A 26,491-nucleotide genomic window follows, 5' to 3' on the forward strand; every position below is an offset into this window, starting at 1 on the left:
CTTTTCCTCTCTCTACCCCTCTTTCTTCATGTATATGGATGAAAGGAGAAAAAATTATATTTGAGTATGTATATACACTTACATAAGCTACTGAAATTTGCTTTTATAATCTCATATTTTATCACAGACATTCTTGAAAGCCTCATATTTATGCTTTTGTGGAGTGTAGTTACCTATTGTAAATTTTGATAGATATTACCAGCATATCTGCATATTTCATCTTCAAATTAACTGTTTCTTACAGGATCTTTTCTTTTTCATTTATTTTATATTTTTTAAAAGATTTTATTTATTTATTCATGAGAGACACAGAGGGAGAGGCAGAGACATATGCTGAGGGAGAAGCAAGGTCCCTGCGGGGAGCCTGATGTAGGACTTGATCCCAGAACCCTGGGATCACATCCTGAGACAAAGGCAGATGCTCAACCACTAAGCCACCCAGGTGCCTTGATTTCTTTTTATTAAAAAAGAGTCCGGCTCTCTTGGATGTGAACATTAGTTGGTCATACAAGATTATGAGCCTAAGGGAAGATATATAATTTTTTTTAACACAGTTCAAGTTTCTAAATGTGGTCAGTGCTGTCTCTCAACAGGGCCCATTTGGAGGCCAGTGCTGAGAAGTGGAACAGGTTGCTGACATCCTTAGAAGAACTGATCAAATGGCTGAATATTAAAGATGAAGAGCTTCAAAATCAAATGCCCATTGGAGGGGATGTCCCAGCCTTACAGCTCCAGTATGATCACTGTAAAGTAAGTTGACTTCATATGGTGGGGACCTTTCCTATTTTTTTTTTATTTTGGCAAAGTAAATACTCAAAATTTAAGATTAATATCTGAGTTGAAGCAATCAGCACAGAATTTCACTCCCAACCCCCCATTTCTTTTATTTATAGATTTAATTTATTTATTTGAAAGGGGGTGGGGAGGGCAGAAGGAGAGGGAGAGAATGCTTAAGCAGACCTCTGCTGAGCATGGAGCCTGTTGCAGGATTTGGTCCCATGACCCCGAGATCATGTCCTGAGCTGAAACCAAGAGTTGAACCTGAGCTGAAGCCAACCCAGGTGTCCCTCTACCTGCTGTTTCTAATTGTCAGTATTTAGACACTTAATTTAAGTTGCATGCATTGCTTCCATTTGTTTGTAATTAATTAGTCTCTTCGTATTTAATTAATTTTTTTCCCAAAGATTACAGATCTCTAAAGCCTTGTACTGCTTTTAATGTTTCATGACATTTATCTAACTTTCTAAATAGATTTTAAAATATTAATATATTCTATTGCAGAATTTTTTTACTGTAAGTCTTAAATTCAGAAGGCATAGTTAAAAAGAATTACAAACTATTGTGTTCATAATAAATGGAAGTAAAAAAAATAAGGACCTATAGAAGTAGAGTATAGAATAAAGTCTTAAAGCAAGTGAGGGTGAGTATTTAGATCATTTTATAGGTTTTATTTTTCTAGACTTAGACCTTTTTTTGAGTTACATTTTTATTCTGCTCAAATTTCTGTCTCTATGCAAATTTGTATTTTTACTCTGAGAAGTAGATATGCTGAAATGTTACCAAACTGACACATTAAGTCTTAGGTCTTTGTGTTATTTAGAGTCTGACTTATTAATTTTACATTCGTTTATTTAATATTCCTTCATGCCCATTTTCTTATGTACTACACATTGGCTTGTATTGTTATACAACTTTTTACTCTTCACATGCATGTTCTCTTTCTAAATCTGTACATTTTAATATGATGTTAGAATTCTGTTTCCTTTGGAAAAGTGATGAACACTAATGCATGCATCTTCTAAAGGAAGAAAGGAAGAGGTCATCTAGGTAATAAGTTTGCTTCAAAATGATAAGAGTTTGAAATTTATTTTACTTTGGATCCCTGTTGACTAGGTTATTCAAATTATCATTTGGGTAAATTTTCTCTTTCTACTTGAGAAGAAACTGATAGAGAAATAGTTCTAAGATAAGAAAAAAGAAAACCCTGTGGAATATAACATGCAAAATAATAACAGCAAACCATGATAGAAGATTTTAAATCACTGATTTAGGAAAATCACAGTTCTCCCTTTTTTTCAGCTTTTTCTTCTATTGATTATTCATAGACCTTTTTTGTGGATTCAGTGATGAAATAGAATAATACAAAGCTCTTCTAATAGAAGTGCTCTGTTAAGGAATAAAATCTGCTTGTGACCATCTTCAACTAGTTTTGGTTAAAACCTCAATTCTTGAGGCATGAAATGATTTTCCTCTTCTGGCCTTAGCAAGTAAAGTGCACATCAGTGTTTCCAGTAAGTGCTGGCTATGTTTTTCCTAAGTCCTCCTACCAGCAAGGTCAGCCTATTTTAGACCGTGTTTCACTTAGAGTCTTAGAATGCAGTTGCTCTGCACCAACCATTTTGGCCTGGGCATTTAGATAATAAAGATAATGCTGATAATGATACTGATGATAATACTGGTTCATTCATTCAGCAAATATTTATTGAGTGTGTAATATGCACCAGGCACTATTCTAGGCATTGGTGAGTCAATGAACAAAATAAAGCTCTTGCCAGATTGCAAGTAGTAAGAGACAGACACTAGACAAGCAATAAATACATAATATGTCCCATGGTAATAAGTGCCATGAAAAAGGTAAAGCAAGGTCAAGGGGAGACAGAGGGATGGGAGAGTATAAACAGCAGAGGTGATGTTTTATGTGGAGAAGGTCAGAAAAGTGCCATAAATGGGGTGTTTTTTGAGAAGAGAACCAATGTAAATGTGATGCAGTAAATAATGCTACTCCCTTTGGAAGATACCATCAGAAAAGGGGACAGAAACACATGAGCTATAGAGATTTCCATGTTCTAGTCATATTTGAGGAATAGCATGGATACCAGTGTTGTTGAAACAATTCAGCCAAATAAGAGGTAGGAGGTGAGGTTGGGGTAGAGGCAGGGGCAAGGGGCTTAAATCACATAGATACTTGAAAGTCCTTTGTAAGGACTTGGCTTTTACTCCAAGTGAGATGGGAAACCATTGAAGGTTTTGATAATTATACTGCTGTGATATGACTTACATTATATAATAATTATAGGTGAAATTATGAAGAATAAATTATAGAGGAGTTCAGAAGTGTATTTCAGTAATCTAAATGGGGGATAATGATGACTTGAACAAAGGTATAAAGGTGGAGGTAGAAGTAACTGGTTTCTGAATATATTTGGGAAGAACCAACAGGATGTGCTAATGGATTGGATATGTGGAATATAAGAGAAAGAGAAGGGCTTATAGTGACAGGAATCTAAGGTTTTAGGACTAAGCAAATGGGGGCAGTACCTGGAAACAGAATGTGGAATCAGATAATGGTTTTATAAGGAGAAGGACAAATTCAATTTGTTTCTCTGCTAATGGGAATGATCTTGTAAAGTGGGAGAGTACCAGGTAGGGGATGGGATGGGATCCAGTGTAAAAGTGCAACAGTTGATCTTGGGTAGGAGGATAAAGAGTTCATCTGTTCTAACAGAAAGGTAGGTTTGTAGATTTGCATTTGACAATCATTAGATTCTCTTTTTGATTGCCTCTGCTTTCTCAATGAAATAAGGAGCAAGGTCATCAACTGAAGATGAGAAGAAGGAAGACGATTTGGAGATTTGGGGGAGAGAAGTGGCAGGAAATGTAGTCTAGAAATGGGTGAGTTAAACTAGGAATGTACAAGAAGACCACAGGACATTCTGGAGAGCCCACTTGAGGTCACTGCTCATAAATTTAAAGTGAGAAAGGCCAATGTGAATGTTTTTCTTCACCCATGTTGAGTTGCTTTACTGAAGATGAGGAGTGCATTGAAAAGTTGAATTGAACCAAGCATATATAATGGAGTAAGAGAGAGGCAAGGGAGTTACAGAAATAAAAGAGACCTATAATAATGAATGCATGTGACATTGAGACCGGGTAAAGGAAGATATGAGGATCTCAGAGATGAGGGACAGACAATAAAATGATGTTAGAAGTCAATGAATGGGATACAGCAGTGGAGCTAAGAAATCATTCATATTGGGGAACTGGGGAGGGGTACAAACTATAAAGAAAGCTGGTTGTGGCCAGAGAAGGGATACTAGAAATTGAGTTTGTGGAGGGATGCATTTATTGTTAATGACAACTTCTAATGTCTTTTTGTGAGAGTGAGTTGCACAGGTAGGGTGGAGAACACAGTTCTTTGGGAGGAGTGGATAAGGAGCTGAGAGGCTGGGTTAGCTACAGGGACAGTAAAATCACCATGACCAGGAGAGAGACCCTGATGGCAAAATGGGGATTATGAGGAGGAAGGGTGATGGTGGTATAGGCTGGGATTAGTATAGTTGGAAAAATGATATCTTCACATTCCTTTTATCTTTTGAGTCTTATAACTATGCACAATACCCTTGGTTGCGGCCGAGAGAGAGGAATAGTGTAAGTTGGATATAGTTGAGCACATTTCTAAATGTCTTAGTGCCTTCTAGTAGACTTTTGGGTTACTGTTACATCTTTATCACAGTTGCCATCACTTAGCACATTGTGCATAATCCTGACTACTGTTGAAGGATGTTCTTCATCCTGAAGGATGTTCAGTAAGTAGGACTTATCAATAGTTTTCATTTAATAGTCTGTACTTTGAGTTTTATATTAGAAAGTTTATATGAATAGCAGGGATTGAGTCTCTGAGTATGGGGCCAGGTGGTTTCTCACCTCATTGTTACACCCTCATTGTTAGAATAATCCTTTGTGGAGTTTCGTATTGATTATAGGTTCTAGAATATGATACTTTATTGTGATCTATTATGGTCTGCCTTCTAATTTATCAGTGATAAAAACTAAACTAAAACTATAGGCTGCCTTAATATCATATATTATTAATGTTTTGACCCGTTTCATATTTAACTCTGAAAACTAAGCAGGCTCTTACGCCAGAAATAAATCATGAAAGAGATTTCCAAGTAGAGTTTGTGGAGGTGTGTAATCGTTTGTGGGAGCCACCATAACAAAGCACCATTGATTGAGTGACATAAAAGAAATTAATCTTCTCACAGTTCTGGAGGTTCAAAGTCCGAGATCAAGGTGTCTGCAGGGTTGATTTTTTTCTGAGGCTTCTCTCCTTGTCTTGTGGGTGGCTATCGTTTCCCTGTGTCTTCAGATGGCCTTTCCTCTGTACCTGTTTTTAAAGCCGCTCAAAATACCCTCTTTTATAAGGACATCAGTCTTAATGACCCATCCTAGTGACCTCATTTTTACTTAACTACTTCTTTAAAGACCCCATTTCCAAATATAGTCACATTTTGTCAAAAGCAAACTTCTTTGCCAACTGTCAAGTATCATGTTTCTAATCACTATAAATTATTACCATGAGGGCAAATCACTATGCCTCAGTACTAGTAGAGCAATATTTAAAGATGTGACGCTATCTGCAATTATTTACCTTTCTTACTAAACTTTGCCAATCATAATCATTGAGTAGTCTAACTGTAGTTGAATCTCCGACTTGCCAATGTTCTAACTTAACTATAATTCTGTATTTTGTCTCTAATCTTTCCTTAAATTTAAAATCCTTTTGGATGTACATGTGGTTACAGTGTTTCAGGGCAGCTTTTTCTTTCCTGTGTCCCTAGAGATGTCTTATCCCCCTGCCTTCAGATTCTTTTTATCAGGAAAAAAATACTTATTTAGAATTAGAATTAGGAATGATTAAAATTGAAAGAAGCCCATGAAATAGTTTAGTCCAATCCCCTTATTAATAGTGGAAGAAAATGAGAGCCATGGTGTGTTTTGATGGAATCTGAGTTTTCATCCCTCTCTTCCTTTCTCACTTCCAACAAATCCTTATCATTTACCCTCATGTCGGACAGTTTCTGGGACACCAGAGAGACACAGATACACAGAAAAAATGCAGTCCCTGTCTGCATGGAGCTTGTAGTAAGGAGAGAGCCTGTGCCTGCCCTTCCTCAAACTTACAATGCCTGTTTCTTCCCTGTGTTATGAGAAATCATTTCCAGCAAGCAGTGGGGCTGAGCTGTGAACTAACTGCACATTGCTGTCCCAAATCTCTGGTTATCTGCTTAACTATCCATTTCTCTAACCCCCAACTTCAGTCCCTTGGTGATAATTCAAGCGTGCTGTCAGTTCTTGTACACTTTTATATCTGATCTTTTCTGTTTAAGGGATTCTTTTTTTTTTTAATTATTTATTTATTTATGATAGTCACAGAGAGAGCGAGAGAGAGAGAGAGAGAGAGGCAGAGACACAGGAAGAGGGAGGAGCAGGCTCCATGCACCGGGAGCCCGACGTGGGATTTGATCCCGGGTCTCCAGGATCGTGCCCTGAGCCAAAGGCAGGCGCCAAACTGCTGCGCCACCCAGGGATCCCCTGTTTAAGGGATTCTATAACTGTCTTCAATTATAACTTATGATGTAGCTTTAAACAGAATAAAATAATTTAAAAAATTTTTTTCATAGGTATGTTTAGCATTAAATTTAGGTGCTTTTTAGTTTTGTCCATATTATAAACTGTATTTTTTCTAGCTTCTTGCTATATTTGGTCTTTAATTGTCATAATAAAGTTTTTTTAAAAAATCTCTGATTCTAAAGAACTCTTGCTTTATAACTTAAAGTATATAGTTAGAATCAAGCCTTAAATGGCTTGATACTAATATTAGGCAAGTTATCTTGAAATTTCCCTATAGAAAGAATGAGATTTTATATTTGATTTCTGACTTTCTCTTCTTGCTGATAGTTGTCTGAATTACTTTATTTTGAATAACACAGTACAATGTCACATAATGTGACATAATCTAATAATACTAAATTAGAATGTCTAGAGATTCCCAGATGGAATTTTTTTTTAAATGAAACAAAGAAATCTAACACTGATTTGTTTACCATTCTAGGAGATACAATCTCATAAATGCAAGTGTTGAATGTCATTGTATTCAAGTCTTTTAAAGATCAATTTAAAAAGCAATACCACATGTCTTTCTGTTGTGGACAAAACGAATACACATTCACAAGATGCATTAAAAACCACCTGTGCTGATGTCACACAAATTAGCACTTAAATTCTACATTAAAATTTCCAGTGACATCATATACAAAGTAAAAAACCAAAGCTATAGCTTAGGTGGATTGGGGATTACTGTATGCTAGAAGACCACCGTGTAATTTAAAAGCTACTTCCAGAGATGTCAAACTCTGATGTCAAAGAGTTACGTTAAGAATTTGAATAAGATAATTCTAAGTAGAAATCTGACGAACCGGGTATCTCTGGGTGGCTCAGCAGTTTAGCACCTGCCTTAGGCCCAGGGCATGATCCTGGAGTCCTGGTAACGAGTCCCACATCAGGCTGCCAGCATGGACCTGCTTCTCCTCTGCCTGTTTCTCTGCCTCTGTTTGTGTGTGTCTCTCTCATGAATAAATAAATAAAATATTAAAAAAAAGAAATCTGACTAACCTCTATCCTCAGCACTTTATAAAGTTGAGTGAAAATTTTTTTGGCTCTTCCCCTCTGGAGAATGGCATATTAGCCACTATTCTGAGGCACCTTATGCTGGGACTTCCTATACAAAGTTAGGGAACTAGCACCTGGGCTTAGGTAGACATGGTTTTAGTGCTCCTCTCCTGCATCACTAGGTCTGTGATCTAGCCTCTGTAGCCGATAGTCCCATCTCTTCAGTCCTGTTTCTGACCATCAGTATGTATAAACCACTTAGCATAGTAAATTCAGTAAGTGCTCAATAAGCAATGGCTGTTAGAGTTCTTCTTTGAACTAGGACTTATATTTTCTAGTGTATTTTTCATTTAGTTGTTCAAAATGTCCAAATTTTAAATTTTTTCTCAGATTCATGATGTTTGGGCAACCATAAGTTTTGATGTCATAACTTACACTTATTATTTTAGCCTACTGGTGGCTTCAGAGATAATTTAGACTACTCAGGAAATGGGATGAAGTCATTGAAATGACATTTTTGAGAATTTATATAGGATAAGATATGAAGTCTAGGGACTGCAAGATAATTTATATCTTGTTCTTAATAAAGAAAACAGCTTATCATGGAAAGGCCAAGCTCATGAGATGTGTCTGTATGCACTACTCTTATTAACTTATCAAAGGTTTATAGGCAAATGATAAATGTTTAACTATGAATCTAACTACCTTTAAAAGCAATATTTGAGGGGCAGCTCAGGTGGCTCAGCGGTTTAGCACTGCCTTTAGCCCAGGACCTGATCCTGGAGACCCGGGATCGAGTCCCATGTTAGGCTCCCTGCATGGAGCCTGCTTCTCCCTCTGCTTGTGTCTCTGTTCTCTCTCTCTCTCTCTTTCTCTCTCTCTCTCTGTCTGTCTCTCATGAATAAATAAATAAAATCTTTAAAAAAGCAATATTTGAATGTTACCATAATCTCTAAGTAAAAAAAAAAATATATATATGATCTTACATTTGCATTTGCATGACCTTATCCTGAGTCCAGTCTGCTTTCATGGTCACAAATGACTATGGTTAGAGACCCTGGTATCTCAGATTTATGTGTGCAGTCAGTCACCTTGGATACTTGGAGGTTGGCTTATGGGAACTTACATACTCTCAAAGTCTTCTGGTTCCTATCTATATTTCTATATTCTAGATCTTTATATGTGCATCAGTGATTTAGTGATGCTTTTATATAACCATTCTTCAAAAATGGCAGTGCTAATCACTTTCCCACCCACCTACACTATTCACCGAATGCCTTATGTGTTGAAAACAATGTTAAATATACAAAGGGCAATAAGGCACAGCCTTTGCACTTCAGTGGCACATTTTAATAATTTCTATTCATAAAAGCTCTGTGCTTGTGGCTGTATCCAGATGGAATATTACATATTTAAATGTTTAGGGGACAGCTCTGAGACTTTTAGTTAGAATGGTACTGTAAAGTCATGCTTCAGACCACCTTGTCTGCTTAAAACCTAGCAATTATAGATAAAATGTAACAAAAAAAAAAAAAAAAACCAGGAAACCAAGCATGGCAAAGATGGGCTCCAGAACATAGCAGACATTCCATAGACCAGAAACAGAGCAGAAAAGCAAAATAGTAGGGTTGATGCTGCTGGGGAAAAGTACGAGTCTTGGATGCTGAGCAAGCGGGAAGCCCTAGTGCGGGCTCTGTTTAAAATTTCTCTCTTACACATTGAAATGAGTGTCTCCCAGATTGGCATTCTTTTCTCCTGTAAAATAAAAAAGGAATGTCCCAGGACCCAGTATTATATAGCATCAGTGTATTTTGGATACTTAATTAATACTCTGCTTATACTTTGGATATGTTGGATATTTTAACCAGTGAGTCAGAACATTGATAAATTTTCAGCAACAACAATAAGAAATACTTTGTTCGGTGCCTTAACAACATATGTGCATAGGCAGACCCATTAAATAATAATAAAAATTAATAATATGTCTAAGGGTTCTGACAGTAAAGCATTTGGCACTGAGTCTGGTGCACAGTAAACAGTGCTGCATATTTCTTCACATAACTGCTGTGAGTCTGTCTTGACAGTTTAGATCATTTTTATTTTGTTTAAAATTGTCTAGGCTATATGAGTTATCTAAATAAAACCAAATTAATACCTACTATTTACCATGTAATACTGCCCAGCAGAAGTAACCCTATCCCCCCACCTCACTATCTAGGATTAACTTGTAAAATTAGTCACTTTCCAATCTTACCAGTATCAGTTTGTAAACAACACAATCGTATTATTTTTTTTTCTTATATGGGTACGTATTTAATATCCTCAAATATCAAAATATTGCTACTTTAAAACATGTTTTTTAAAAAAAGAGTGTTTTTAATTTTTTTAGAACAAATGGATAGAGTTGAATTTTCCCATCAAATGACCCATATTTTTTGTACATTTTTAAAGTTTTATAGAAAATGAGGTCACTCATATGCAGCTTCACTTTCAAGAACGTGAGATTATCATTTAATCAAGAATTACTTAGAAAGTACTTACAGTGCATGTAGCATTGATTTGTGGGTTTATTTCAGTCACATACTTTAACATTGGATAAAATTGCAAACGCAGTGTTTACTACTCACCCTACACTTCATTTTCTACACAATGCAAATTCTAAGTTATAAAGGGAGCAGTAACCACCTTTCTCCAAAAGAATGCGTGATTGATTTTAGACAAGGAAACCAGGGGCACCTGGATGGCTCAGTGGTTGAGCGTCTGCCTTTGGCTCAGGACGTGATCTCAGGGTCCTGGGATCGAGTTCCACATTGGGCTTCCTGTAGGGAGCCTGCTTCTCCCTCTGCCCATGTCTCTGCCTCTCTCTGGGTCTCTCATGAATGAATAAATAAAATATTCAAAAATAAATAAATAAATAAATAAATAAATAAATAAATAAATAAGGAAACCAAAAACAATTGAAAGTGTATAATTCTGGTATAATGTTTTATAGGTTGAGGTCCATTCCCTTAGGCCTTTCTATCCGTTACTTAACTCAATTTAATTTCTCTATTCAAGTCTCATTATATGGGCAGCCCCGGTGGTGCAGCAGTTTAGCGCTGCCTACAGCCCAGGGTGTGATCCTGGAGACCCGGAATCCAGTCCCACATCGGGCTCCCTGCATGGAGCCTGCTTCTCCCTCTGCCTGTGTGTCTCTGCCCCCCTCTCTCTCTCTGTCTCTCATGAATAAATAAATAAAGTCTTTAAAAAACAATCTCATTATATAAGAGTCAGAACATTTGGGTCTTTAACTGACTTGCTGAAATACATTTGCAAAGTTGTTTTCTTAACACAACAAATTCAAACATTGTCTTTAAATCAGCAACACCCCACCATGAAATTGAGGCTGTGTATGTGTAAGATCATTGTCCCTCTTAAAGTAATCTGAGATTCTACCTGCAAATCTGTAACTTCAAGGTCTTGCTGAGTGATGAAGTTACCCAATGTGGGAGATTGACCTTTTTCTAAAATTGATTAAATTAATTTCCAAGTTCCCCCTCCAGCCTTTGGCACCTCTGTTGACTTTCTTCCTATTAAATGCATAGCCCACCAAGGACTGTTACTTGTATTCATCCCTGAAGCAGCAGTTCTGGAAATGAGGCTACACCGAACTGCCGTAATCCATTTAGCTGTCTGCAGTTGATTTATCTCCTATGCCTGCTGGCTGTCATTGAGACTTTACCCCAAAGGGCAATGGAATATCCAAGTTTAGAGGGACAGGTAAGATAGCCTAATAGCTGGCATTGTCTAGTGGTGAAATTGAGAGTGGACAGCAAATGTAGCAGGAAGTAGAGGTATGGGAAACTAAGCAGTTACAGTCCACCCCCTGTTAATATAATAGCCCATTTCCAATGAACTGCCTCTAGATATGTTTAGCCCAGTTTCATTTATCTGACAATTTATGTATCCATTCAACAAACTTCTATGTTCCTGCTATTTTCCCATACTTTGTTAGGCACTGGGCATGTATCACTTCAGAAGACTCATTTTGCTGTCACAGATTTCACCATCTGGCAGCAGGGACAGGCCTGAAAAAAGTTAACCGCATTCGGTACCAAAAGCACAGTAATGTGAACAGGAGCACACAGCCAGGGAGGCACAGATGAATCATGATTATCTGTGCTTGGGAAGATTGGGTAAGGCTTCACAGGAGAGAGTAGCCTTTGAGCTAAAAAGAGATCTCAGAATAAGAATTCACTAAAGAATGTTATCCAAACTCCTGGAGGGAAAATACTCCAAAGCAGTCATGGTATGACTTGGTGTATTCAATAGAACAAGAGGTGTTGCTTGCCTCCCTTTTCAGTTATACTTGAAAGAGAAAAAAAATACAAGTTCACCCTATATGGTGCCTGGTAAGAGTAGATATTGCCTATGTTTGCCTAGTGAGGAATACATTTGTGTGTGCGTATATTTTGAGAAGCTTAAGGAAGAATACTCTTTTATTACTGTGAGAAGCTGGAGGATTCCTGCCGTAGTTTTCACATTCATACTTGGTGTTCTGACTCAGGCATCACTTTTTATGTCAATGGGGTGGAACCAAAATGAATTTATATATTAAATGTTCATTTAGGAACGTTAACCAAAACTTTTAAAGCTCTATGAAGGAGGGGTTTTTTTTATTTTGTCGGCATACTAATGAAAAGTAAGCCTGTTTTCTCTCCCTTTTCTCATGTAGTTTTATTAGTGCTATCAAATTTAATGACTCTTCTGCCCTTTTTTGCTGTCATACTATAATGACTTCAGATCCATATATGCTGATTTAGCTTTGAAAGCAAGTTGGGAAAAAAAAGTAAATTACATTCTAACAGATTCTCCTTACGTTTGTATCATTTATTTTTTTCTGCTTATATTCTCCGATAAGTAGTTAAATGTTTTTTTGAAACCAGAAGCTAGGGAAGCCTGCTGTACCAGCAGTACATGTATTTGTTATAGTTGAGATGCTTTGCCTCTGGGGCCAGCTTCATGGGTGTGTGTCCCATGCAATTACAGTCACATGAGGTCCACTCTTAGAAGGGCCCTGCACTTGGTTTAATGCTCTACTGCTGCCATCTTGAAATTCTTAGTAATATTTGAAGAAAGAGCTCCATGAATGACATAGTCAGACCTGCTGGCATTAAGAAAAACATTTAAGTTTTGACATACATAAAACGACACTTTTACCGTAATGAAAGCTCTTAAAACTTATTTCAAGCATTCTCTTTCTCAAGTAAGCCATCCTGAGCCTTTGCTCTCACATATATGCTCCTCATTATACCTTATACTGTCTCCATATGTTAGTGTCAGTGGAGTATAACCAGGGGTCTATTCTCAAACTTTCCTCTCCTGTCAGCTTACTAACCGTTGCTCTGTTTGACCTCTTTCCTTGACTCTTAGGATACCACTCTGTGCTGATTTTCTTCTCACCTCACTGGTAGTTCCTTCTCACCCTTCTTTGCTGGCCCTTTCTTGTTTCCTCAGCCTCCTAAAATTGGGATGCACCAGGGATCAGGAGATTCCAACTACTCCATACCCATTCCTTCCTGAACTCATCAGGTCCCTTGGTTTTATATGCCATCTATATGCCAATCACTGCCAAATTTACATCTTTTTACAGATCATCTCTATTGGGTATCTAAGAGACATCTTAAACTTAGTATGTCTAAACTGAATTTTTTGAACTTGCTACTCAAAATCATTCTACCTACTTTCCTCCCATTTCAGAGGAAAAAAATCTATTCTGGTTGCTTATATAGAAAATAATAATCACCTTCAATCCCATCTTTCTCTCATATTCCATTTGTTAGAAAATCTTGTTGGTTCCATGTTCAAAATATATAATCAGAATCTGGTTACCTTTTACCAACTCTTAGGAGCTACAGTGATCAATCTCTTATTCTTACTACAGTGGCTAGAGTGTTCTTATTCCAATGAATCAAAATCCTACAGTGGTTTTCTATTTAATTCAGAATAAAAGCCACCATTCTCAGAATGGTCCGCAAGACCCAACATGATGTGCCCTATTTCCCACTCACACCTTGCTCACCTCATTCTTTCTATTCTCTCTTTAAAGTCTGGTTTTAACCACACTGGCCCCTAGCTGTAACTTTATTACATCACCGTGTTGTCTTTTTTACCTAGAATGCTCTTTCCCTGGCATCCAAATGGTTAACTCCACTATTTTCAAATGTTTGTTCTGTAGCACCTCCTCAGTGAAGCCTCCCAGACTTCTTTGCACCAATCACAACCCCCTTCCCAGTGCCCCTAATCTCTGTTACCCTGTTCTGCTTTTTTCTTTTTTCATAACATTTATCATCCTCTAACACAATTACTTACTTATTTTCTGTGTCTCTTTGTCTACATCTGACATGTTAGATAATCTGTATTTGTTGAATGTTAAATGAATGGAATATATCCAAAGATAACATGTCCTTTGGTATGAGTGTTCCTTTTTTTCTCTTTATCTCTCTGTAATCCTTTTTTACTTATTCGTGTTCAAAAGAATATTCCCTTTTTAAAAATATTTCTATTTTAAATAGCCGAATCTTTAATAAAGATTAGCTGACAGAAATGTAAGTAACAGTATTTCCTCAAGAGCTAGAGATAATTTCAATTATATGCATACTTGTAAGAAAATTAATCAACACCATTATACTTTATGGTTTAATATTATAGCCAGGTAAGAGGCTACCTTCTTTCTGTTTTACTACCTAAATTATTCAGATCAGAAATTGGAAAGATTTTTATATAAGGGAGAAAGAATTGACATATCTCTAATTGTTTAGATAGCCTTTAAAATATAGCATGTTATTTTATCCTTATGTACTGAATGTTGCTGGGTTCTCTCTCATGTGGAAATTTGACTTCCTGAAAGTGGGATGGATTAAGATTCCTCATAGACATAGGCAGTACCGATAACATAGGGAATGCCCCATTCAGTAACTCTGTTGTCATGTATTACATGTTTAAAAGAAGTCTAGCTTCAGAGAGGTTATGAAGTAAAACATAATGGGAAAGTTTTATGGTTGTCATAGATACAAAACTATGCTTCTAAAATACCTTTGTAATTATTAATAATGCCATTCTTTAAAAGTAGTAATTTGTGCTGGCTTGGGCAGTACCTATACTAAAATGGGAATGATACACAGAAGATTGGCAAAGCCTTCATGCAAGGAAGACATGTAAATTCATGAAACATTCCATATTTTTTCAAAAAATTAGAAGTAGAACCACTGTATGATCCAGCAATTCTACTTCTGGAAAATTATCTGAAGACATTGAAAACATCAGTTTAGGGGATCCCTGGGTGTCAGGGGTTTAGCGCCTGCCTTCCGCCCAGGGTGTGATCCTGGAGTCCCGGGATCGAGTCCCATGTTGGGCTCCCTGTGAAGAGCCTGCTTCTCCCTCTGCCTGTGTATCTGTCTCTCTCTCTCTCTCTCTCTCTCTCTCTCTCTCATGAATAAATAAATAAAATCTTTAAAAAAAAAAAAAAAGAAAACATCAGTTTGAAGACATATATGCATGCCTGTATTTATTTACAATAGCCAAGATATGGAAGCAACCTAAGTGTCCATTAATAGATGAAGAAGATGTGGTATATATTCGTTGGAATATCACTCACCCATAAAAAAACAAATTAAATATTGCTATTTGTGACAACATGAATGGACCAAGAGGGTATTATATGCTAAGTGAAATGAGACAGAGAAAGACAAATACTGTATGATCTCACTTACCTGTGAAGTCTAAAAGTCAAAATAAATGAATAAAAAAAAAAAAACAGAAATAGACTCATAGATACAGTAAATAATCTGTTACCAGAGTGTGAAGGCGGTGGTGGATGAGTGAAATAGGTAAAGGGGATTAAGAGGCACAAGCTCAGTGTTATGAAATTAAGTCATGAGTATATAATGTACAACATAAGGATTATAGTCAATAATATGGTAATAGCTTTATATGATGATACATGGTAAGTAGACTTATTGTGGGGATCATTTCGTAATGTATAAAAATATCAAATCACTATGATATACCTGTACTAATAGAATATTTTATGTCAATTATATTTCAATAAAAAACCAAAAATAAAAGTAATTATTTGTTCAATGATAAATGAGCTAGGTTCCATTTTGTATTCCTTTCTTAAAAGTATAATTTTAAATTATGAACATAATATCATTATAGATTTTATAAAAGCAAGAACAAAATGTGGCCTTAAGTTTACCACTGTAACATGACCATTTTCATTTTGCATGAATATTTCCTTTTTGCATATTTATCTTTCACAGAGTTCTAAGAGGGTATTTAGTTTTATCTTGTCTTTTTTTTTTTAACTTAGATATATGTCCTATCTATTCCTTCATGTAGCTTTGTAGTCATTATCACAGTAATTTTTCAAGGTTACATAATGGTCCCTAGTGTAGCTGTACTGTAGTGATCCTAAATATTTTCCAGGTGTTAGATATTTAAATTGCTTTCAAAATTTTTTGGTCATAAATAACTTTATAATGAAAACTTTTGTGTTTGTAGCTTTTTCTGGCACATTTTCCTAGGACGTACTCTCAAAGGTGAAATTCTTGTTTCACACAATATGAACATAATAATGACTCTTGATATATTGCCAACCTACTTTCCCAAGTGATTGAACCAATTTTCCGCCTCTAGCAATGTATGAAAGTGAAGTTTCACTGCACCCTTGCTTGCGATTTCTTAGTTTTTCCCCCCTTTCCTTGAATCTTGTATTGTTAACATTAAAATGCTGGTGCTCCATGCCAAGATGGGAATTTAGAAAGCAGTTTTAAGATGTCAGATGTCCAACTCTGATTTTCTCTCAAAGAGAAGGGAGATAATTGGTTGGATGTGTTTGATTTTGTTGTACCTGGAAAGATTGGGGTAAAGATACACATTGTTGGGATGATCAGTTGAAGAAATTTGGTATTTATATCAAATGAGTGTATGTGATATAACCTGGATAATCATTTTTGCCATCACAGAGCTTTACCTTGCTGTTTTAGTCTGGAACAAATTGGTTTACAAAAAGACATTACATTTATATGTTTGTTTTCTAAAAATCTAAAGTGACAGAAGAAGCTTGCAACCCAGTTTTATACTTTCCGAATATTTTTGCTTAATTTTGGAGGATCATATGATTCCAGTTTTCTTAAAATTAAATAATTTATCCCTTAAAAGAGTTAAATGTAGTTGTTCCTGCTAATGGAGGGATGGAGACTGGTATTGGTCATCGAAAGCTATAGATAAAACAGCTAGAACTTTCTTCCACAAGTAATGGTGAATAGAGGCTGAGGGAAGAATTCTGTCCTGGAAAAGAGGGGAGAATGTTGGTAAGACTTCAGGTTAGCATCATTTTAATAGTAACTAGATACTCTAGAACACTAAACCGTTTTGAGATATGTTCAGATCCACTCTTTCACCTGTGGAGTTAGTAGGATGGGAGATCTTGTTATAAACATGCAGAGAAGCTTTGGGATAAACCCAAGGGCTGGTGGTGGGTAAAGATGTGCCTTCATGGTGTGTACTGGACTGTCACACAACCTTAGCTTCAAATCTCTGATTTTATTATACCACAGAATAGGTTTTTTAAACATCTCCTTATTCTCTCATACATAAATTCATTGAGTTCCTACCTATCCTCTGTGGCATAGGTATGTGCCTTCATAGATGGCTCAGGTGGTGTAGGAATCAGGTCTGCAAAGAAAGCAGGATAGTATGTGTGGTAAATGATTCAGCAAAGCAGATGCCAAGATCTGGACAGTTCTCAGAGGCGAGAGGGCTGGCTCTTCTGGAGAACCAGGTGATATTTATATTAATGGAGAGGGTGATAACGGTGCTGGGTTCTTGAAGGGTCAGGAGGGACAACCCTTGTGAATCTCTTTGACTTTGACCAATAAGGGTCAGTGATATTGCTAAGAAAGTACACAGGTCTTGTGTCAAGAAATAACTTTTTCTATGAAGGGTACAGGAGATGGCTCCTTCCCTCCTCTGCTGCTCAGAGTTGGTTATTCTGTGCTGCTTTCTTTGCAGACGAGCTTCGTAAGAGCTACTCTCATTTCTCAGGAGTTCACCTTCCTTGATTCCTACATTTTCTTTCAAGTCAGTTTACCCATTTTTTCATTTATTTATCCAATAGATGTACTGGTTGCTGAGATCTAAATAATGAGAAGGAGCCTTTGAAGATTCGAAGCAAATACTTTCAGGATTACACAGGACATGAGGAGTGAACACTTGGCATATTCTAGGAATAGAAACAAAGACTTTGAGACTGGAAATTAGGGGATTTAGTAGTTGAAGTTGGAGAGCAGAGAAGGCCCAGATCTGATATGAAGTTTAGAATTTGCTCTAAGTACAACAGGAAGCCATTGGAGGGTTTTAAGCAAATAAGCCAAAGGATCTGTTTTATCTATAATTTTAATATTATGGTCTAGAAAATTTTAGGAAAAGTGCATCTCAGTGAATTGAGGCATGTAATATACAGACAGTTTGGATGATGGCTTTAGGTTAAAGAAAGGGGAGACAGTTGTTACTTACAGAAAAGGGGATGACACCAGGATTTAGTTCACACTCACATGTGTGCATCTCTGCTTGTCTCAGCGCAGTGGGACAGATTGCCAGGTTAGGACCGAAGGGAATACCAGGCAATTCCTCTCCTCCCTCCAGGTTTCCTCAGATCTTATTTTCATATCAAGTGATTTGCAAGATACTGCCCATGTCACTGCTCCATGAGTAACTGATATTACTGCCCTTTGCTTGGCAGCAGCCCAGCCACTCCAGTGAGCAAGTGCCATGTTTCTGATGAAAATGACAGCTGATTGACTTGAGAGACTTTCAGACTCAAGCCACCCCAGTCACTTCTTTATGCAAACAGTCCCTGATGTAATGGTGGTAGACTTGCAATTTTTCAACTTTATGATGGTGCCAAAGCCATAGGAATTCAGTAGAAACCGTCCTTCCTAATTTCGAATTTGGATCTTTTCCTGGGCAAGTGTCATGCAGGATGTCCTCTCTCATAATGCTGGGCAGCAGCAGCCTCAGATCCCAGACCCCCACACAGTCACAAGGGTCAAGGACTGATCCTATTGACAACCATTCCGTCTCCATGCAACTGTTCTGCTTTTCCACTTTCAGCACAGCAATTTAAGAAGTTTCATGCACTATCCAACTTTATTTGAAAATAGGCTTTTTAAAGATGATTTTGCCCAGGGGTAGGCTCATGTAAGTGTTCTGAGCACATTTAAGGTAGGCTAAGCTAACCTGTGATGTTTGGTAAGTTAGGTATATTCAGTACATTCTTGACTTAGGATATTTTCAGCTTACAGTGGGCTTATCGGGTCTTAACCCCATCGGCAGTGAAGGAAGATCTGTACCTTCTTATCCTTTAATCCCCTCTCCTTCCCAATTAGAGCAAGTGGGGAAAAGTGTTCCTAGACATTACAGGAGGATCATTGAGGATCTCTCTTTAGGCATTTAAAGTTGAATAAGGAGCAATAGACTCTGCTGCCTGACACTCATACGACTTTGCTGCCAAACAGTAGCTTGAGTTTGAAAGAGGACAGAGAAGTGACCGGAAAGGTGGCCTCTGCTCAGTGGGGTTTGGGGCTTGGGGAAATTCTGTTGGGAATGCAAACACTGAGATTTTACTAGTTGAGTTCTAATATTCAAATCTGGTCTTCATTAATCTGACATTCCAGGGCTTCCTTTAGTTTAAATGAGCATGCAGAAGCTGCTTAACAGGGAAAAGAAGGACAGACTGGATGACTTTACCTGTGTATTCTGTTTCCTTTAATTGCTTTTCTCTTAATTACCTTTAATCTAATTTCAGTTTCCTTTACAACACACAGCTCATGTATTTTTGGAAGGGTTGCTTGTGCCCCATCCACCTCCCACCATCTTCTCTGTATTTCTCTGATTGGAATATTGGCTTATTAATTACTGTGCCCTTTGTGCTGGCATATTTCCTTCAGATTATATGAATTTAATATGTCTTAAATTTTTTATTTTGGTGGAAATCTTTGTTGAAAAATCCTATCATATACTCTTATGCCACCTTAGGGTGGGAAAGGAGTAGAACATTTTCTTACGGCCATGGGACAATCATTTTGCTCTCCATTTATTATTATTCCTGACTTCTGAGGTATCTGATACCATATTTCCTTATATTAAAAATTTCAGAGCATACAACTTTTAAAATACAGTTTCAGTTTTTGAAATTATTTTATATCTCTTCCTTCTTATAACTGATCTGGTCTACTGCTACAGGCTGGAGCTTGATTTCACATGTGCTTGCCTGGAAGGGGAATTGAAGTCTTTGGACTATTAGAATGGAAAATGCATAAGCTTTGTGCTCAGGTTGTCACACAGGGCTTTCATAGGTCAATGGCCAGGCCTTGAGTCAGTAAGGTAGCTAGATGTCTGTTGTATAAAGAAGGATGTAGTTACTAGGTGCCTTTCCTATCAGCTAGAAAGATTTATTTCCTTCTAACATTCATGATTCGAAACATTTTTACAGAAGCAGCCACCCTCATCCTTTGTTTACCCAGCTCTGACAGTGCCAGCCTGCTGAGCCAGGCAAGCACTTCCCTCAGGACTTTTGTATTTGCTGTTCCCCTGCCTGGAATTCTTTTGCCAGATATTCTCATGGTGACTTCCCCACTTCCTTCAGCTCTCCAGATATCACCACTGATATCTGGGACTGTCTTTGAGATGCCTTCCATGACTACTTATATAAAATATTACCAGTCCCTGTGCCTCCCCCAGCCCTCTCTGTCCTCTTTATCCTGTGATTGATTCTTAAAATAATGAATCGTGATTCTCTAGATCTCAGGCCCTATGCTGAGGATCATTGCTGTTCTCCTCACCAAGCAACGCATTGTACTTCTCCATTCTCTTGAATCTGTGCTGAGCCTCGTGACTTGCTTTAAATAATAGAATGTGGCCTAAGTGCAGATTCCAGAGCTGTACTGTGTGATGTTGGTAACCCTTAGCTGTATGTGACCACTTATATTTGAATTAAAACAATTACAATTAGATAAAATTTAAAATCTGGTCCTTCAGTTAAATTAGTCATATTTCAAGTACCAAATAGTTTTTTTTTAAGATTTTATTTATTTATTCATGAGAGACGCAGAGAAAGAGCGGCAGAGACATAGGCAGAGGGAGAAGCAGGCTCCATGCAGGGAGCCCGACGTGAGACTCAATCCCAGGACCCCAGGATCACATCCTGAGCCGAAGGCAGACGCTCAACCACTGAGCCACCCAGGTGTCCCCAAGTACCAAATAGTTGCAAGCAACAAGTGGTTACCATTCTAGACAGCATGGTTTTAAAACATTTTTAATCATTGCAGAAAGTTCTATTGGATAAGTTCTAGAGCCTATGTCTTAAGATATCTTGTAGCTTTCACTCTACTCTTCGGAAACACTAATTACCAGGCTTCTAAGGAGCCCATTCTAGCCTACAGGGCATTTAGAGACCCTATGCAGGGAAACTGCTGAGGTATTCCAGCCAGGAGCCTATAATAATTTCTAGACATGTGAATGAGCCCATGTTGGATTTGCAATCCTAGTTAAAGGGTAGATGACTATAGCTGTAGGAGTAACCTTTGGTGGCACCAGCAGAGGAGCTGATCAAATTGCCAATCCAAAGAATCTTGAATAATAAATCGTCATTCTGCTGAGTGAAGTAAGTCAGTCGGTGAAGGACAAACATTATATGTTCTCATTCATTTGGGGAATATAAATAATAGTGAAAGGGAATAAAAGGGAAGGGAGAAGAAATGTGTGGGAAATATCAGAAAGGGAGACAGAACGTAAAGACTGCTAACTCTGGGAAACGAACTAGGGGTGGTGGAAGGGGAGGAGGGCGGGGGGTGGGAGTGAATGGGTGACGGGCACTGGGGGTTATTCTGTATGTTAGTAAATTGAACACCAATAAAAAATAAATTAAAAAAATAAAAAATAAAAAAAAATAAATCGTCATTCTTCTAAGCCAATGCATTATTTTATTATTTTTATCATCATCATTATTATTATTCATGAGAGACACAGAGAGGCAGAGACATAGGCAGAGGGAGAAGCAGGCTCTGTGAGGGGAGCCCAATGCAGGACTCGATCCCTGGACCCCAGGATCATGCCCTGAGCTGAAGTTTCGTTTCTTTTCTTTTCTTTTCTTCTTTCTTTTCTTTCTTTCTTTCTTTTCTTCTCTTTCTTTTCTTTTCTTCTTTTCTTCTCTTCTCTTTCTTTTTTCTTTTCTTTTCTTCTTTTCTTTTCTTTTCTTTTTTCTTTTTTCTTTTCTTTTCTTTTCTTTTCTTCTTTTCTTTCTTTTCTTTTCTTTCTTTTCTTTTCTTTTCTTTTTTTTTTTAAGATCTGATCCATTTATTCATCAGAGACACACACAGAGAGAGAGAGAAGCAGAGGCATAGGCAGGGGGAGAAGCAGGCTCTACTAGAGAGCCCGATGCGGGACCCAATCCTGGGACTCCAGGATCATGTACTGGGCCAAAGGCAGGGGCTAAAACCACTGAGCCACACCGGGATCCCCTAAGCCAGTATGTTTCAAATGGATTTGATACACAATAGTAATAACAGATTCAGCCTTCAGTCTAATGACTACAATAGTTTTGAAACTATGTTCTATGCAGTTACCTCAGGATTATGGAGTGAGCCCATACCACCCCTTTCACTGAAATCTGTTACTTGTTTATCTAGGGAGAAAAAAAGACTTTTGCTATTAGTTAAATGATAATCAATAATAAAGTAAAATGCTTAGTATTTACTAGCTGATAATTAGAAGATAGGAAGGGGTGCTTGGCTGGCTCAGTCAGTGGAGCATGTGACTCTTGGTCTCTGGGTTGTACATTTAAGCCCCATGTAGATGTAGAGATTTCTAAAAATAAAATCTTTTAAAAAATACTTCTGACAATTAGATGATAGGAAAATCTAACTGTGCCTCAAAAAATATTTACTAAACATTTGCAAAGTATATAGTTTAAATAATCCAGAGCTAACTGGACTCCAGTAATTTAGGATATCTAATTTAGGTTAATCACATGTGGGAGACTTTGTTTTATTTTGCTTCACCATATTTTGGAATCCTACCTAGTATTTAATCTGAAAGCATTCCTTGTTTCATTCCTTATTCCTAAGCATTTATTGAGTACTTTCTATATGTGTGTAGGCAAACACTGAAGAGAATTTTGAATGATTAAGATGTGAGCCTTATCCTAGAACTGACAATATAATGGAGAGGACAGATGCATGGTCACAATATATCAGGATGAGCTGTGCTAGAGAAATAGAAAGTGCTCTGGAAACTCTGAGATGGGAACATACTGAACATATAGAATGAGCTACTTCTTTGCAGATTGGTGGGGATAGAGGTTAGAAATAAACAGATTATCTAGAGAACTTTTTTGGGAGAAAGAACAATTATTATTTTCATAACTTTATTGAGATACTATTCACACAGTATAAAATTCAAGTGACCAGTTCAGCAGTTGTTAGTACGTTTACAGAATTGTACAACCATCATCACTATCTAGATTTAGAGCATTATCCCAAAAGGAGACCCCACATCCATGAACTGTCACTCCACCATTTTTCCCCCAAACATCCAGCCCTAAGCAACCACTCTTCTACCACATGTCTTTATACACTTAGCCTCTTTGGACATTTCACAGTAATGGGCTTCTGTGTCTGGCTTCTTTCACTTAGCATAACGTTTTCAAAGTTCATCCGTGTTGTGTCATGGATTCATCCATTCATTTTTATTGCTGAATAAGATTTTCATTATATGGATATACAACATTTTATTTATCTGTTCACCAGTTAATGTTTGGGTTGTGTACACATTTTGGAGACTATGAATAATATTGCTATGAATATTCATGTATAAGTCTTTATATAGACATATACTTTCATTTCTCTTGGGTATGTACCCAAAAGTAGAATTGCTGGGTTATATGGTGATTTTATATTTAACATTTTAAGAAACCGCCAAATTGCTTTCCAAAGTGGCTGCACCATTATCATTCTACCAGCTGTATATAAGGGTCCCAATTTCTTCACATCTTTGCCAATACTCATTATTGCCTGAGAACAGAATTGTTTTGAATGAAAATATAAAGTCATTAAAATAGAAAAATTCCTATTAGATTATGTTATACTCACTTAAGGCACTCTATATATGTCATGTGATTTTAGAACCTGCAGCTGAATGCCACTTTGTAGCTCTGTATACAAAACAGCCCTGTCGGAGTCTAATTATCTTATCATTAATGTTCACCAGGTGGTTAGGAAATTCTGACTTTCTTTTATGTCTAATTGAGAGGTAAAAGGTAGTGAAATGATTATATATAATACTGTTGAAAGTTAAACCCATTTCTGATGTGCATTTAAATGTAATTGAAATAGGACAAATTGAATAATAAAATTAAATTTGCAAAATATATGAACAGGTATTATTAAATGTATGTTCTTCCCTAAGATATTTGGGTGGTGAGTTGGCACATAGGACTCGAGCCCCACATTTTTGTGGGGCTTGCTTGGCGTGGTTCCCACCTGCCCACACTTGCCTCTTCTATTTCCCTCCCTTGGCATATCAAAGGAGTACATGAGACATTCCCCTGCCAACGCCCTATGCAAAGAGATTGTTTTAAAAAAGTGCTGAAGTTTAATGTTAGGAAAGAAAATGGATTCTCCAGTCCTGTGGGCATTCTCAGAATCAAGATTTGTTTTTCATGCATCTGGGAGCCCCAACAATGATACTGTAAAAAAACCAGAAATGTAAATTTGACAGTCATGGCCCCCTACTACCTTGTCCGGCTAGTTAGTGGTTTCCCACTGTCTGTTATTGGTTGCTTCAGATGCTTAATTAGGACCTCATACAGTGGTTTTTGTGACCTGCTATCTGCTCGGCTCTTCAGCACTTAATGTTTGTAATTCCCTAAGTGCACACACTACCATATTCCCTTGTTCTTCTGCTCGTGCTTTGTTTCTTCTTTTGGAAGTACTCTTCTCTCTCTATGAGACTCCGTTTAGACACCACTTCCACCAGGAAGCGTTTCTGAGCCCCCTAGCTCTACTAGGTCCTAAAGCACTGCTGTGGGTGCCTTGTTTACCACAGTGGAAAAAAAAAAAAAAAGGCAAACAAAAAAATAGAAGGTATCCTTGGCCTTGTGGAACTTATATTTTATCTGTGGGAAACAGATGATAAACAATAACCATAATAACGAAAGACCTAGTTTGCCTAGTAGAAGGTGATGGGAAATGTAACGAGTGGGAGAGGTGGAATTCTACACTAAATAGCATGGTTGGGTGGGCCTCATAGAGAAGGCCTCTTGGGATGAGGAATATGCCATGTAGATTATCTAGGGAAATTGCCTTCCAGGCAGAGTCCACAACCAGCCAGTGAAATCTCCCTTCATGAGAGCATCTGTGTTAAATTGGCACAATTCCAGTCATCAAGGAAGTTGACTGACTAGTTTTCCCAAGTATCCTTTCTTTAGGCAAATATATATTTCCATTTGGATGTTTGAAATTCTAAAAATAGTTTTAATGCAAATCTCTCCTGTACTGTTTCCCCTTCCCAGATCTGTAGCCAGTGCACGTATTGTGGACTAATAATAATCCAGAACTTACAGGTGGGCGCTACTGTACACCTAAATCGTATGGATCATATGATCTTCTCTCTCCACCGTGAGATCAGGATTCACCCTCTGTGACATATAGGCCCCATAATCATTGTATGTTTCCAGAGGGCCAGGACTGTTTCTGTGCTCTGTTCACTGAGTCACATTCCTTTATGTTCTGTCTTCTCTCAGTTTTTAATTTCCATCCCCATCATCACCCAGTTGGTGTTTCCTGGTTTCCCTTTTGTGCCTGTGCATCCTTATCCGATTTGATCAATAAGATGGGGGAAGTATTCTTCTGGTTCCTTCAGTTTCCTTTTAGAAACTTGCATTAAATAGGTTCATGTCTGGGACGTCACTTTCAAAAAGAAGAAATCTAGCATAGCTCTTGCACATTAATTGAAGAATCTTTACTTCTCCCACATTTACTGGTTAGATTTGGGTTTGGAGGAAATACATACTCTGGATCACTAAATTTTATGTAAATCTGCTGCATTACCCACTGTTTTTCACTGCTGTCTTTTAAGCAACATGCTCTTTGCTATCATTATTTTATATTTCCAGGTGGTTTTGGAAGTAAATATTGGAGTATTTTCAGTAATCTGGAGCTTCTTGCTGTAACAACACAATAATTTAAATTTAAATAGGCTCGGGCAGCCCAGGTGGCTCAGTGGTTTAGCGCCACCTTCAGCCCAGGGCGTGATCCTGGAGACCTGGGATTGAGTCCCATGTTGGGCTCCCTGCATGGAGCCTACTTCTCCCTCTGCCAGCCTGCCTGTCTGCCTGTCTGTCTCTCTCTCTCTCTCTGTGTCTCTCATGAATAAATAAATTTAAAAATCTTAAAAAAAAAGAATAGGCTCAAGACCTGAAAATGTATATGTGTATATATATTTCTAGATTAAAATGTATTTTCCCCACAGCTGGAGCACCTGGGTGGCTCAGTCAGTTAAGCATGTATCTGTCTTTAGCTCACATCATGATCCCAGGGTCCTGGGATGGAGCCCCACAAGAGGCTCTGTGCTCAGTTGGGAGTCTGCTTCTCCCTCTGCCCCTCCCCCTGCTTGTGCTCTCTTTCTCTGTCAAAATAAATAAATAAAATCTTTTTAAAAATGTATTTTCCCCATTTCTCTTACGTTTCTTATATCTCCACATATCAGAAACTTTAAATGTCAGAAGATAGTCTTGAATGTCACACCTTGGGACTTCTTCACGAGCTGCATTTCTCAATAGAGATGGTGAAGGTTTTGTCACATAGTCATTTGATGCTCACAGGTGCTAACTGATGTGAGAATTTACTGCCTTGTGCTTGCTTCATTGTCTGGTTATATAAATGCTATAAATGTATCTATGGATTTTAGGGAATGGTGCTTTTTTGCTGTTGTTCGC

At 37.5% G+C, this 26,491-nt stretch overlaps 1 protein-coding gene and 1 non-coding gene across 2 annotated transcripts in view; both read left to right on the forward strand.

Moving 5' to 3' along the window:
- The window catches only part of UTRN (utrophin), a 488,613-nt gene that overhangs the window by 353,120 nt on the left and 109,002 nt on the right, over positions 1-26,491 (forward strand). The window contains 1 exon segment of the mRNA NM_001012395.1: positions 594-750. Coding sequence (NP_001012395.1) covers positions 594-750 — 157 coding nt within the window.
- On the forward strand, positions 14,570-14,676 carry LOC119869876. The gene has a single exon (XR_005354871.1). It is a non-coding gene; the product is annotated as a U6 spliceosomal RNA (small nuclear RNA).

Source organism: Canis lupus, chromosome 1 (assembly GCF_011100685.1).
Source record: "Canis lupus familiaris isolate Mischka breed German Shepherd chromosome 1, alternate assembly UU_Cfam_GSD_1.0, whole genome shotgun sequence".
Classification (NCBI taxonomy): domain Eukaryota; kingdom Metazoa; phylum Chordata; class Mammalia; order Carnivora; family Canidae; genus Canis; species Canis lupus.